Raw genomic sequence first — 14,294 nt, forward strand, 5'->3', positions numbered from 1 at the left:
TTCCATTAATTAAACATGGGAGTTTCCTGACAAAGTTGTATTGCCCATGGTCAGTGAGCAGGATTTGTCATTGCTCCTGACTTGCTGGCTGACCCCATGTGCTGACTTTTAAACACGTCATTGTTACTTTCTCATTGCTTCATGGTCTTGCGCCTCCCTTTGTGACAGCCCTCAGATCTGAGCTCCATTAGTGCCATCTTGTTCTTTAATGAATCATCCTGTTCATACTTTCCACATTACAGGGACCCAATCCATAATTCCCTCAAATCTTTGCCATTACTTTCCTCTTCAGAATGTTCCTTTAAAACCTAACTTTGCCTAGACTTTTGGTCACTTGCTGTTTTATTTTTGATGGATTCTGTGACAGGCCTTAAGATCTTATTTCTTCAATAATTGTTGTCTTTATATGGAATTCACAGAATCAATTTCTATATTGTGAAGCTGTTCTGAATGACAATGGTTTTTGTCGATTTTAGATGATTTGGATGCGCACAAAAGCATGTAAAAGGAACCAAAATTTATTTTTCATAAGTTTTAATTGCTAGTTTTGTCTGAACTAATGTAACTTATGTTTGCCATCTCCTGTGTCATGATCTGATGTTTTTAACTATCAACAATGCTTAACCTAGAATGTTAGCTTTAAACATAATGTAAGAAAGACAAGAAAAACATTGTGTAAAATGAACCTACCTACTCTTGGAGCTGAGTGTTAGTGTTAGATCCCTGGGTAGTAAATGGAGCCTTTATTCCTGCTTTGACCAGTTTATACAAAGGATTTTCAGCTTTCAAAATATCCTATTTGAGCTTGTGGTGTTGGTATTTCTGTTGGAGTCGTTTTTTAATACTTGTGTCAAAAGGTTCCTTTAGTAAGATCTGGACTGCCTTGTTACCTGTCACAGAGTGCAGCATTCAGCCACGTTAATGATAGTTATTTATAATATTTTATGTGATTATTGCAACAACTTAATTCGCTTTTCGGAAAAGGAAAACAATATTTGATTGGAGCAGTGGACCATGATGGCACTTGCATGCTAACTGTAGATAATTACAAAGTCCTCAATTGTTGCTATTTGGGATGGGATTTTTTTTTGCAGAAGAGAACTAAACACATTTTTGCCGTACAAAATTGTTAGGCATTCACAGTGCCCTCCATAATGTTTGGGACAAAGATCCATCATGTATTTATTTGCCTCTGTACTTCACAATTTGAGATTTGTACAATAAAAAATCATCGCATGTAGTTAAAATGCACATTGTCAGATTTTAATAAAGGGTGTTTTTATATATTTTGGTTTCACCATGTAGAAATTACAGCAGTGTTTATACATAGTCCCCCCATTTCAGGGCACCATAATGTTTGGGAGACAGCAATGTCATGTAAATTAAAGTAATTATGTTCAGTATTTTGTTGCATAACCTTTGCATGCAATGACTGCTTGAAATCTGCGATTCATGGACATCACCAGTTGCTGGGTGTCTTCTTTGGTGATGCTCTGCCAGGCCTGTATTGCAGCCATCTTTAGTTTATGCGTGTTTTGGGGGCTCGTACCCTTCAGTTTTCTCTTCAGCATATAAAAGGCATGCTCAATTGGGTTCAGTTTGGGTGATTGACTTGGCCACTCGAGAATTGACCATGTTTTAGTTTAGAAAACCTCCTTTGTTGCTATAGCAGTATGTTTGGGATCACTGTCTTGCTGTAGAATGAACTGTCGGCCAATGAGTTGAGGCATTTGTTTGAACTTGACAGATAGGATGTGTCTACACACTTCAGAATTAATTATCGTACTACCATCAGCAGTTGTGTCATCAATGAAGATAAGTGAACCAGTACTTTCAGCAGCCATACATACCCAGGCCATAACACACCCACCACCATGTTTCACAGATGAAGTGGTATGCTTTGGATCTTGGGCAGTTCCTTCTCTCCTCTATACTTTGCTGTTGCCATCACTCTGATGCAAGTTAAGCTTCGCCTTATCTGTCCACAAGACCTTTTTCCAGAACTGTGGTTGCTCTTTTAAGTACTTCTAGGCAAACTGTAACTGGGCCATCCTATTTTTGTGGCTAACCAGTGGTTTGCATCTTACATTGTATTTCTGTTCATGAAGTCTTCTGCGGACAGTGGTCATTGACAAATCCACACCTGATTCCTGAAGAGTGTTTCTGATCTGTCGGACATTTTTGGGGATTTTTCTTTATTATAGAGAGAATTCTTCTGTCATCAGCTGTAGAGGTCTTCCTTGGCCTGCCAGTCCCTTTGCTCACCAGTGCTCTCTTTCTTCTTAATGACGTTCCAAACAGTTGATTTTGGTAAGCCTAAGTTTTAGCTGATATCTCAAACAGTTTTATTCTTGTTTCTCAGTCTTATAATGGCTTCTTTGACTTTCATTGGCACAACTTTGGTCCTCATGTTGATAAACAGCAATAAAAGTTTCCGAATATGATGTAAAGGCTGAAGGAAAGATTAGGTGCTGAGAGCTCTCTTATACCTGCATTAAGGAGGCAATTAAACACACCCGATCAATTACAAACACCTGTGAAGCCACGCGTCCCAAACATTATGGTGCCCTGAAATGGGGGGACTATATATAAACACAGCTGTAATTTCTACATGGTGAAACCAAAATGTATACAAATTGCCTTTAATAAATTCTGACATTGTGCACTTAAACCACATGCGATTTTTTTTTTTTTTCCTTCCATTACAAATCTCAAATTGTGGAGTACAGAGGCAAATAAATGTTGGGTCTTTGTCCCTACCATTATGGAGGGGACTGTGTAACCACCAAATTGAGACTTGTCATTTAATGGGCTGATGTATCCTTTGTATACAACGGGTCACTTGACAGCTGAAAAAAATAACGTCCTTAATGATTCAATTTAAGGTAGGGTCAAATTTTGTGGGTTCACCTGCACCCTCGTCTTTCTCCCACAAACTCTCAGCATAGTCTGATGGAAATAGCGTACTGTCAGAGGAATTCACCTCCAAGTGAAATGGTAAACCAAGACCTTGTGAATAGAAGATTGCATGGCGGCTCTGAGTTTTACTGGCCAAGAACTTTTCACTGAAAATACCAGGGAGGCCAGCCTGATTTTTATCCAAGTCTTGATATGCAAAGAGTCGCCACATAAAGGGCACCGACAAAGTTACAAAGTATTTAATTTTACACAAGCCATTTTTAACCAATCACAGTTGTGATCCCAAGAGTCAAGAGTGTTTTATTGTCATATGTCCCAGATGGGACAATGAAATTCTTACTTGCTGCAGCACAACAGAATATGTGAATATGTAAACATAGTACATAATGTGGGAAGAGAAAAAAAAAGTTCAATAAATAACAAATATAGTGCAATAATAATAGTCTTTCGCAGCTTGTTCCCCATGCCAGGTTCTCCTTTGTTCTTCCTGTCCTCTCCCCCTCTCCTCGGCGGTTCCCCCACGCCGGATTCTCCTTTGTTCTCGGTAGCGCATTCGTCCTTTGGCACCCGCGTGTACACTGCGGAGGTGATATTTTATGGGGAAATTATTAGCTTGAGCTACTCTGCCAGATGTCTGGGGATGTGAACGGAGATAAATTTGTCGCATAGTTGCATGCATCTTCTGGCAGGTAGGAAAGGGGCATTTGATCATGCCTACTCCTCTCACAGACCCCCCCCCCCCCCCCCCCCCCCGCCATGGCCACAGCAATTGGGGAGTGGGTCACACAGAACAGAGAGCACTGAGCACTCTGATTCACAGAGGCCATTCTTGTCCTTTCCCACTCGTTCGCCCCAGTAACAAAGCAGAATCAGTTTTCAGTTTGGACCTTGGTTCTGTACATCAGCAGTCATCCAAACCACCAAAAGAACTATCCTTTTGTTTTAAGAAAAAGAACATGTCAACACTGAACAGAATAGTCAATCTAAGAGGACTTTGTTGTAGTAACGGCTGTTTCTGCTGTACACAGTTGGGAAATGCCCATTGGGCATTGAGAATCTTCCTCCAGCAAGACTGTGTCTCTGTATGCTGACAGGAACCAGTTCTTTATCCCAACCTCACAATGATCAAATACCTCATTTTTTGAAAATGCTGGCACGTCAGGTACTCTTCTGTTCCATTCAGTGAAACTGCCAGAATTGCAGTGTAACTTTGTTTATGCCCTTGACGTACAATATATTGGTACAAAGAGAGAATGCTGGAAGCACTTGGACCAAGCGACATCCATGGGAAGGGAAATGATCAGTGTTCTGGGTCAATTCCCCTTTATCAAAGGGTGGTCGCCCTGAAGCTTCCAGCACTTTGTTATTCTTTGAATTCCATTCCATCAGTAGTTTTATTACACTGTATTGATCCCTGCCATAAATACTCACCAACCTGTCAACTCCAATATGATGCCCCAATAAGATTACTTTCATTATTCAACTCAGGAATATTGTTCCCTTTTTGTTCCTGTTCATTCTCTGTTTCTCACCCCTCCACGCGCACGCACAAAACCAACCTTTACATCATTAATTTTGCACTACAGCTTTTGTGATTGCTTAGTTGTACAAGTTATTGGTGAGGTCACACTTGGATATTGTGTTCAGTTTTAGTCACCCAGTTGTAGGGAAGATGCCACTAAGCTGGAAAGTGTACAGAGAAACTTTATGAAGAGGTTCCCAGGTTTTGAAGGCCTGAGTTACAGGGTGAGGGAGGACATGATGGGACTTTCCTCCTTGGAGCACAAAAGGGTGATCTTATGCAGTGAAATAAAATCATGGAATAGATCATGATTCACTGGAATTTAGAAGGATGAGATATTCATAATATTCTTAAAGGATTGGACAGGCCAGATGCAGGAAAAATGTTCTCGATGTTGGGGGAGTCCAGAACCAGGGTTCGCAGTTTATGAACAAGGGGTCGGCCATTTAGGACTGAGATGAAGGAAAAACATTTTCACCCAGAGAGTTGTGAATCTATGGAACTCTCTGCCACAGAAGGCAGTGGAGACCAATTAACTGGATGTTTGCAAGAGAGTTAGATTTAGCTCTTAGGGCTAAAGGAATCAAGGAATATGGGGGAAAAGTAGGAACGAGGTACCAATTTTAGATCAGCCATGATCATATTGAATGGCGGTGCTGGCTCGAAGGGCCAAATGGCCTACTGCAGCTATATTTCCATGTTTCTATGCAACCTTTCCTATCCACGTGACTTTCCAATATTGTAATTGTACCTACCCCAACCTCTGGCAGATCATTTCATCCATGCACCATCCTCTACGGACAAAATAGCCCTCAGATCCTTTCTAAATCTTTCTCTGCTCGCCTTAAACCTATTTCTGCTAGGTTTAAGCTGGCCTACCTGGGTAAAGACTGTGGCTATTCACCATATCTATGTCCCTCACAACTTTTATCTGTCTCTATAAAATGTCACCCCCTCAGCCACCTCCTCTCCATGGAAAAAAGGTCCAAGCTTGCCCAGCCCCTCCTTATAACTCAAACTACCTAGTTCCAATAATGTCCTCATAAATCCTTTTTTTTTAAAAACACCTTTTCAAGTTTATTGACATCCTTCCTGTAGCTGGAATACCAGAACTTTTGCTGTGTTCAAAATGTAGCCTCACCAACATATTATACAAATGTAATTGGACGCCTCAACTCCTATACTCAATAGCCTGAGCAATGAAGGCAAGCATGTCAAACAGCTTCATCACCACCCTGTGGGTCTCTATTTTCAATGAATTGTGTACTGGCATCCCCATGTCTCTATTTGGACAGGTACATGGATAGGATAAGTTTAGAAGGGTATGGGCCAAACACAGGCAGGTGGGACAAGTGTAGATGGGATATGTTGGTTGGCATGGGCACGTTGGGCCGAAGGACCTGTTTCCATGCCGTATGACTATGATAAAACTTGTGGGCACACAGACCTGAAGTACAAATCAACCGTGATCTAATAATTCGGCAGCAGGCTTACCTAATGTGTTAATCACAAACTATAATTTATAAGTGAAGTTTCAGCTTATATGCAACCAAGTTTATAATTAGTGCGCACACATTTCATAATCTGCAAACGTGCTTCAATTTTCAGTGTACCTGTACCTCATCATGCTTGTGCACATGACAATAAACACCTCTTGACTTGACACGGATTGATAGAGGAAGACAAGTCCAACAGAATTCCTTTTGAGGTTGTATCCAAGAGAATCGATCATGGCTAATTACTAGCTGTCGTGCTTCTGGACTTAAAAAGCCTTTGTAAAAGGTGCAACATAAGAAATTAAGCAGAGTGCATGTTTTCAGGTGGGCTGTGATGTGGACTGCAGATTGGCTGAGGGAAAATGATTAGGAAATGCAGGTGATTTGCAGGTGAGGGCTACGCCGGAATCGACGCTGGGCTCCAGCTGTTTATGATCTACACCAATGATCTAGGCAAAGGGTTCAATAGAGTTTGCAGATGATAAAGGTAGATGGCAAGGCAAGCTGAGAAGCACATGCAGAGATGCTGCAGGGGGATATAAACAGACTAACTGAAGGGGCCAGTCAAATATACCATGTGGAAGAGTAAGGGTATCCACTTTGGCATTCATATTCATATGGAATACACTTGTATTCACTGGAGTTTAGAAGGATGAGGGGGGATCATATAGAAACATATAAAATTATAAAAGGACTGGATAAGCTAGATGTAGGAAAAATGGTCCCAATGTTGGGCAAGTCTGGAACCAGGGGCCACAATCTTAGAATAAAGGGGAGGCCATTTAATACTGAGATGAGAAAAAACGTTTTCACCCAGAGAGTTGTGAATTTGTGGAATTCCCTGCCACAGAGGGCAGTGGAGGCCAAATCACTGGATGGATTTAAGGGAGAGTTAGATAGAGCTCTAGGGGCTAGTGGAATCAAGGGATATGGGGATATGGCAGGCACGGGTTATTGATTGGGGACAATTAGCCATGATCGCAATGAATGGCGGTGCTGTCTCAAAGGGCCGAATGGCTTCCTCCTGCACCTATGTTTCTATGTTTTCTATGGTGGGTAAAAGGTGGACTATTTCCACGGTGGCGCAGCAGTACAGTTGCTGCCTCACAGCGCCAGACCCCCATTTTTGATCCTGACTAAGGGTGCTGTCTGTACGGAGTTTGTACGTTCTCCATGTGACCACATGGGTTTTCCCTTGGTGCTCCGGTTTCCTCACACAGGCATACAGGTTTATAGGTTAATTAACTTCTGTAAAAATTGTAAATTGTCCCGAGTGTGTTGTGTGTGCTAGTGTAACGGGGATTGCTGATCGACGTGGACTCGGTGGGCTGAAGGGCCAGTTTCCGCACTGTATCTCTAAATTATTTTTTTATATAGCAAGAGACTTAAAGGCATTTAGAGATCCAGAGGGTACAAAGTGTTGGAGTAGCTCAGCAAGTCAGGGAACATCTTTGGAGAATATGGATAGGTGATGTTTCGGGTCAAAACCCTTCTTCAGAAATGTCACCTATGTTTACCAGAGAGGCTGCCTGACCTGCTGGGTTACTCCAGCACTTTGTGTCTGTTTGTGCAGTAACCAGCACCTGCAATTCTTTGTTTCTACATGGAGACACCATTATTGTTATGGTATAAAGTTAAGATGCAGTTTAACAAGCGATTCGGAAGGCAAGCAGTACCTTGGCCTCCTATTACTGTAGCAGTGACATATTTCTTCAATAATATAGAGCCCTGAAGAGATCACATCTGGAATACTCAGTACAAGCACAGTCTCCCTACCAGAGTAAGGATTTATAATTGTAGTTGGATTGCAGCAAAGTTTCAGCAGACTGATTCCTGGGATGGCAGGCATGTCATACGAGGAGAGATCAGCCTGTACTCTCGTTCACAAGAAACAAAAATAGAAATGCACAAAATTCTTGTGGGGCTTGTAGCAGAGCTGTGAAGTTGACATTTCACCTGGCTAAGGAGTCTAAAACCAGGAGTCAGTCTCTAAAGGGGTCAACCATTCTGGACAGTTGAGACAGTGACAAGAGAATCTTTGGAATTCACTAACCAGAATCTGCAGAGAATCATTGAGCATATGGTTCCCATAATATTTTTTGAAAGGAGACCAAGATAAGTGCAGGAAGAGCCGAGGTCAAAGATCAGCTTTGGTCTCAACTGAATGTCAAGCAGGCATGAAGTTCCACATGGCAAATTCATGTTAGTTCAGTTCTTATATAAATTACCTCAGCTACAACTTACAGACCACAATCCATTCAGGATCAGCATCTTTTATCTTCAGCTAACCGTGCAAACGTTACAATCTACCAAGTTTGATGAATAATAGAGAAACATGCAATTATCCTTTTCTGTACAAGGAACAAGACTGCAAATTAATGCATCTCTGATGGATTTGAGGTTTTTGTTCATGACAGAAGTGGATAAGCGGGTACAGTAAGTGAAGACAGCAAATTGTTTATTGATCCAGAGCTATAGTCGAGAAGCAGGCCCTCGGCCCAACTTGTCTCTGCAAACCAAGATGCCCCATCTAAGCTAGTCCAATTTGCCTGCGTTTTGCCCATATCCCTGTCCAAATGTATTTCAAATGTTATAGCATCTGTCTCAACTACTTTCTCTGGTAGCTCATTCCATATAGTCAGGTGTGAACCTGGTGTGACAAAGTTGCTATTATATCTTTCCCCTCTCATATATATCAAATCTTTCATTCTCCGAACCTCGGAAATCTCTGGAGAGAAGGAATGGGCGACGTTTCGGGTCTGAAGAAGGGTCTCGACCCGAAATGTGGCCCGTTCCTTCTCTCCAGTGATGCTGCCTGTCCCGCTGAGTTACTCCAGCAATTTATGTCTACTTTCGATTGCTGGTCAGTGTGGGCCTGTTTCCACTCTGTATCTCTAAAACTAAAACTAAAAGACTATGTATGTGGTGTACGTTGTGCTAAAAATGAAATGTATGTCTCTGATTTGCACTGTTTTATCTACAGAATATCTTGAAAACTTGTCCATTGAATAAAATGTAATTGCTTGTCATTCACACACACGCCTGTGCCACATATACTTGAATTCAGTTATTTTTATCTTCTGACCTTGGCACATGACACATTGGTGATTTAAATGCTATTTTTACGGATGCGTTTTTCATTGTGGCAATTATTTTCTTTTAATTTATATTCAGTGAATTACTATTTACAGTAAGTGATTTATGGTAACATTTGATTCTTGTCTTGCTTGTGGTGTTTTCTATGGGACTCTCCATATTTCTGGCTGCTGTAATTTCTCGTCATCCTCCTGGTTTTACTAAAGATATACCTGAGCTCTAAGGGAGGGGTAAACTATATCATGAGGGTGCCAACCAGTGTGGAACAATCTACAACAATTTGCAACATTTCAGACAAGGGATATGATTTGTTAGTTTCAATGTGAGTTTGAATGAGATATGCATTGAGTGCTTTCATGTGACTCGAGCCTAATGAGAGAGGAACCTGAAGAGGTTGTTACACAAGGTTAGGACTTGTGGGTAGACACAACGTGCTGGAGTAATTCAGCGAGTCAGGCAACATCACTGGAGAAAAAGGAAGGGGGACGTTTTGGATCGGGTCCCTTCAGATTAGGACTTGTGGGATTGGGTTCAAATGTGTTATTAGCATAGATCTAAGATTGGTTAAAAATGAAATGGGTAAAAACAGGAAAGAGTGCAGAGAAGATTTTTATGAGGATGTTGCCAGGACTCGATGAGCTAAAGGCAGAGATTGAGTAAGCTAGAATTTTATTCCTTGGAGTGCATAAGGCTAAGGGATGATTTACAGATGTATATAAAATCACGAGGGAAATTGATTGGGTGAGTGGTGAGTTTTTCCTCGGGGTAGTGGAATCCAGAACCGGCGTTTATAGGTTTAAGGTGAGAAGGGAAAGATGTAACAGGAACAGGGGCAACTTTTTCACTCGGAGGCTAGTGGGTATATGGAATGAGCTACCAGAGGAGGTAGTTTAGACGGGCATTATAGTATTTAAAAGACACGGACAGATAATGGATAGGAAAGAGAGATGGAGGGACATGGACCAAATACAGTCAAATGGACTAGCTTAAATGGGGCATCTTGATCGGCATGCACAAATTGGGATGCAGTGCCTGTTTCTGTGCTATATGCTCACCTGTGATGGCAGTGAAGTTCAGGGCTTGGCTGTTACCAAAATCCTCTCTGACTTGGTTGAGGACATAACATGTTTTCTCCTAAGTGTGAATATAAGCATGATGTGATTGGGTAAAATGGTGGCAGATAAAATTATTGAGAGGAAATGTAGAAATGGACTCTTGAAGAATGTACAAACAAGATTTATTTTTCTAGGATGTGGTTCCTTGTTCATGCAGGTACAACAAACAGTTAAGAAATTGCACAGTATGTTGCTCTTGAATTAAAGGAGGTGGATTATTTGAAACAAAGTCTGCAGTATTGTGTACAGTTTTTGTCTCCTGAGGAAAGATGCTTCCTTGCATGGCATGAAACAGAAATTCCTCAGCTGAGGAGGCTGTTCAATGTTACGGTTTAGTACTTGACTCACTGGGGTGGGAGGAGGATGCTGAGAGGGTGGTTCTTCTGGCTGGAGAATCTTTTTATAGCTCGGCTTGTTGCCTTGGGGATAAGACTTCACTATCCAATTCCTGTTTCAGGGGGTTTGCTGTGGGGTTAATAAAAGGGCTGCCTTGTTTTCTATACAAACAGCTTTTTGGGAAAAATACCTAATTGGCTATAAAGTGCCTTGATGTCCTGAAGCGTTGTAAAAATGTAAATATTTTGTTGTTGCATTCTGGCCCGTACAATATGCATTGTGTCGTCTTTTACCTTTTCTACTCTGGCAGATCTTTCTACGTTGATACAGTCAAGTTCACTAAGTTAATTGCCATGGCTTTACAAGAAACGCATTGTTTCACACCACTACATTGTATCAGCTTGTTTAAATTCAAACTTTTTGAGCTGGTCTGCAGCTAGATTATTACATATTTGAAACAATTTGACCAACGTGTCCATCGATGTGCATGTTCTGACCTTGACCATGCTAATGTGATTCGGGGATTTGCTGGGTTGGGTTTGATATTTGGACACAATTTCCATTTGTACTTGCCCAGAACAATCTTTGCCCATTTATTTATGTTCCTGTTTTAAATGTGAAATTGTAATCTTGCAGCATAACCTATCTGAATGAAAGTGCAAATTAGGGCTGTAGTTAAGGCTGAATCATGTTAACTGCTGAGAAATAAATTTCACCCCTTCAACTTCCATTTGGTTTATGAAAGAGAGTAGTCATACTTAATTGCACACCTTGAGGATTTGCTGAACTATGAAATCATTTTAAAAAAAACTTCAAATCAAACATTCCAGATTATAGAATTAATATGGCTATTTGCTTTTCCCATTTTCTCTACTGTATAAATTAGTTGCATATCTGCATTGAAGCACAGAATGATTGTTTGCAAAGTGACATTCAATAGTTCCAAAAAAAGAATATGTTAATAGAGTGCAGACTCAATGTAAATCGTCCCAAGTCATATTATAAACTCTTGTGTCTATTTACATATTCTTTTCTAAGTCCTGACTAACTTTTGAAGTGCAGTTCCAGTGATGAAAGGAGTACTTGTGCAGCATCTTTCCTTTTCAGAATGTCCTAGTGATTTTCAGCAGAAAAAAACATTTCAATTAAAACTGGAAAATGCTGGTGATTCTCGCAGGTCAAACAATTTCTGAATAGTGAAACGCTCAGAATTTTGGAGTATAGTACTGCAATGCAAACCGTATCTCTCACAGATGCTACTGCCTAACCTGAGCATACCTAGTATTTACAGCAGTTGTTTTTCAACATCCCAACATTTAGTCACTGGAGGAATGAGTCAATGAAGGAAACGCAGATTAGTATACAACAATTCCATAAATAACTGAGATACAGAGTTGACATGGCAATTGAGAATAATTGGATAGGATGGATGAAGTACATTGCACTAGTTCATTGTGTTTAACTGCACTGATTTAGATGCAGTTTTCTTGCAATGCATGGTTAGTAGAATGTACAAAGATGGCCAAGCACTGGAGGAATGGGGTGAAGGTGGTTGTTGCGTCTACTGTGCTGCAGTGATTGCAGTAGCCAGACATGTCGTGGTGGTGTTAAACAGACCTAATGACAATGTTTCCAGTGTCAATAGGAACTCAATATAATGTATTTTATGTTAATGCATTTAATACATATCATGTCTGAGAGGCTTGTGACCAATTCTTTTTCTTGTAATTTTGAAATTTGGATGCATAAATTGCCCTATATTCTGCATCAGTTTTACACTTGTGCTTGCTGTTACTAAATTGTTGATGTGCTGTATAACAAGCTTAAATCATTTATCTGTCAACCTTCCCAAATAAGAAACTTTCACTCAACAGGAAGGAAGATTTGAGTTTGCAAGGCAAGCTCTGTCCATTGATCATTCACTTGGGTTAATGTATACCATTTATGAAGGCAAATGAATGGTAGAGGAAATTTATCTCCAGAATATTGAGTATCTCTATTTTGTTTTTCAGCTTTCATCAGTCAATGGCAGCAAGACCCGAAGGAGAAGGTTGTTTCACAGTTGCTTTCCCATCTCCCTCTACTTCAGCCTGGAAATGTAGAGGCAAAGTCTGAGTACATGAAACTGCTGCAGAAAGTGCTGGCTTACTCCATCGATAGCAATCTATTCATAGAAGAGAGTAGGCAGCTCCTATCCTATGCACTAATCCATCCTGCAACCTCACTGGATGACCGCAGTTCTCTTGCCTTGTGGCTAACTCACTTGGAGGAACGCATGTCAAGCAACTACAGTTCGCCAAGCATGGGCCGGGCAGACTCTATTTACACAGGAGCGTACAACCAAAATCAGAGACACAATGTTGAAGACAAGCTAAATGAATGGCAGAACCGAGCGGATAGCAGCATGTGTGTCACTGTTCCTACTTGGCTGGACAAGCCAATGACCTGTGAGAATGGACATTTGCCTCTGCATACATCTGTGTCAGTGCCATCTGCAATGAACAACATTGGGAGCAATAGCAGTACAGGTAAGGCAGACGATTAATTATCAAGTTTAGGCTGAAAAGCATTGTAGCCAAATCCCTATGGTTGGATGTTTCTGGCATTGTTACAGGTGTTTGTTGCAGATCGATTTGTTAATTGGTGTGCCAGTTAACAATCGTGAACTTTGCATCCATCTCTTGTTCTGCATGTGCGGTTTTGATTAGCCTATCCTGAAGCTTTATGGAACGAAGTGTGTTTGTGCAAGTTTACCTTGACTCGAATAAAGAATAGGCAGATATCTCAGGGAGATGTGATCCCAGTAAAGCAATCAATGCCTTAGGAAAGAGAAAAATAGCGTGTTTGCTTAGCTTGAATTATCACAAACCAACTTATTTGTAGAGGGTGACAATAAGCTAGAGATATCTGACAGCTGTGCCATTTTTTAAGAACTGTTCACTTGTTCCATCAGTTCCCCCTCTGGGGTATTTCAGCAGTAGAAATATTTCGGCAGTGCAGCGAACTAACAAACAGTGTCAAATAGGTTAGGAATTTTCACCACACATTGCTGAACTTGGCTATGTCATTTGGGATGGGGGAAGGGGAGAAAGCAAAAATAGAACTTCTGAAGGAAAAATTAAATGGGTTAGAAAATTGCCACATAATGATAGATTTGATTTTGGCTTTAGGGTGGTGGTGACTGTGATGTGAGAGCATCTCAACTATCCCCCTTGCTGAAGGGCAGTGGGGGATTCAAGGGGGATTCAAAAGGAGGGAGAATATAACATTAAAACATCTCAAAATGTCTGCTGCAGATGTTGCATAATAAAAAACATGTGCATTATAAAAGCTACAAAGAACATTCAGTACTCAACCATGCCAGTGGCGTCAGTCTATATATAGACGGGAACAAAAATGTCTGAAGGCAGTACGAACCTACAGCTGTTTTTCTCCTTTGTGCAATCAACTAAAATTATACATCAGGACGTATCTGTGAATGTGAAGCCAATAGAATAAATGATGGACTTAAGTCAAGTATGGTCAGGTGTCACTGTCGCTTGTATTGGCAGCAGCCCAGTTCCGAATAGGCATTAGTCTGGGAAATAATGACTTCTCAAATGTACATTGAAGTATGTCCCCTCAGGGTGGCTTTGCTGCCTCTAAAGATATGTGGCAATAGCAAGTGACAGCTCACATCTGTCTGCCATTTTATTCTTGCTCTGGACAGGCCAGAAATTTAATTTTCATGTTGCTTTTTTATGACTGGGTCACGAGTCAGAAAGATTGTAAAGCACTGTTGGAAAATTCACGTTATTAACAAATTCACTT

The 14,294-nt window shown here is 40.8% G+C and overlaps 1 protein-coding gene across 3 annotated transcripts in view; it reads left to right on the forward strand.

Annotated features, from left to right (window-relative positions):
• LOC129714071 (protein Smaug homolog 1-like) overlaps positions 1-14,294 on the forward strand; it is a 56,165-nt gene that overhangs the window by 9,800 nt on the left and 32,071 nt on the right. For all 3 annotated transcript variants that reach the window (XM_055663531.1, XM_055663530.1, XM_055663532.1), the window contains exon 3: positions 12,497-13,012. In XM_055663531.1, the coding sequence (XP_055519506.1) occupies positions 12,497-13,012 (516 nt within the window). The remainder of the gene's footprint in view (positions 1-12,496; positions 13,013-14,294) is intronic.

The sequence above is a fragment of the Leucoraja erinacea genome, chromosome 38 (assembly GCF_028641065.1).
Source record: "Leucoraja erinacea ecotype New England chromosome 38, Leri_hhj_1, whole genome shotgun sequence".
Classification (NCBI taxonomy): Eukaryota; Metazoa; Chordata; class Chondrichthyes; order Rajiformes; family Rajidae; genus Leucoraja; species Leucoraja erinaceus.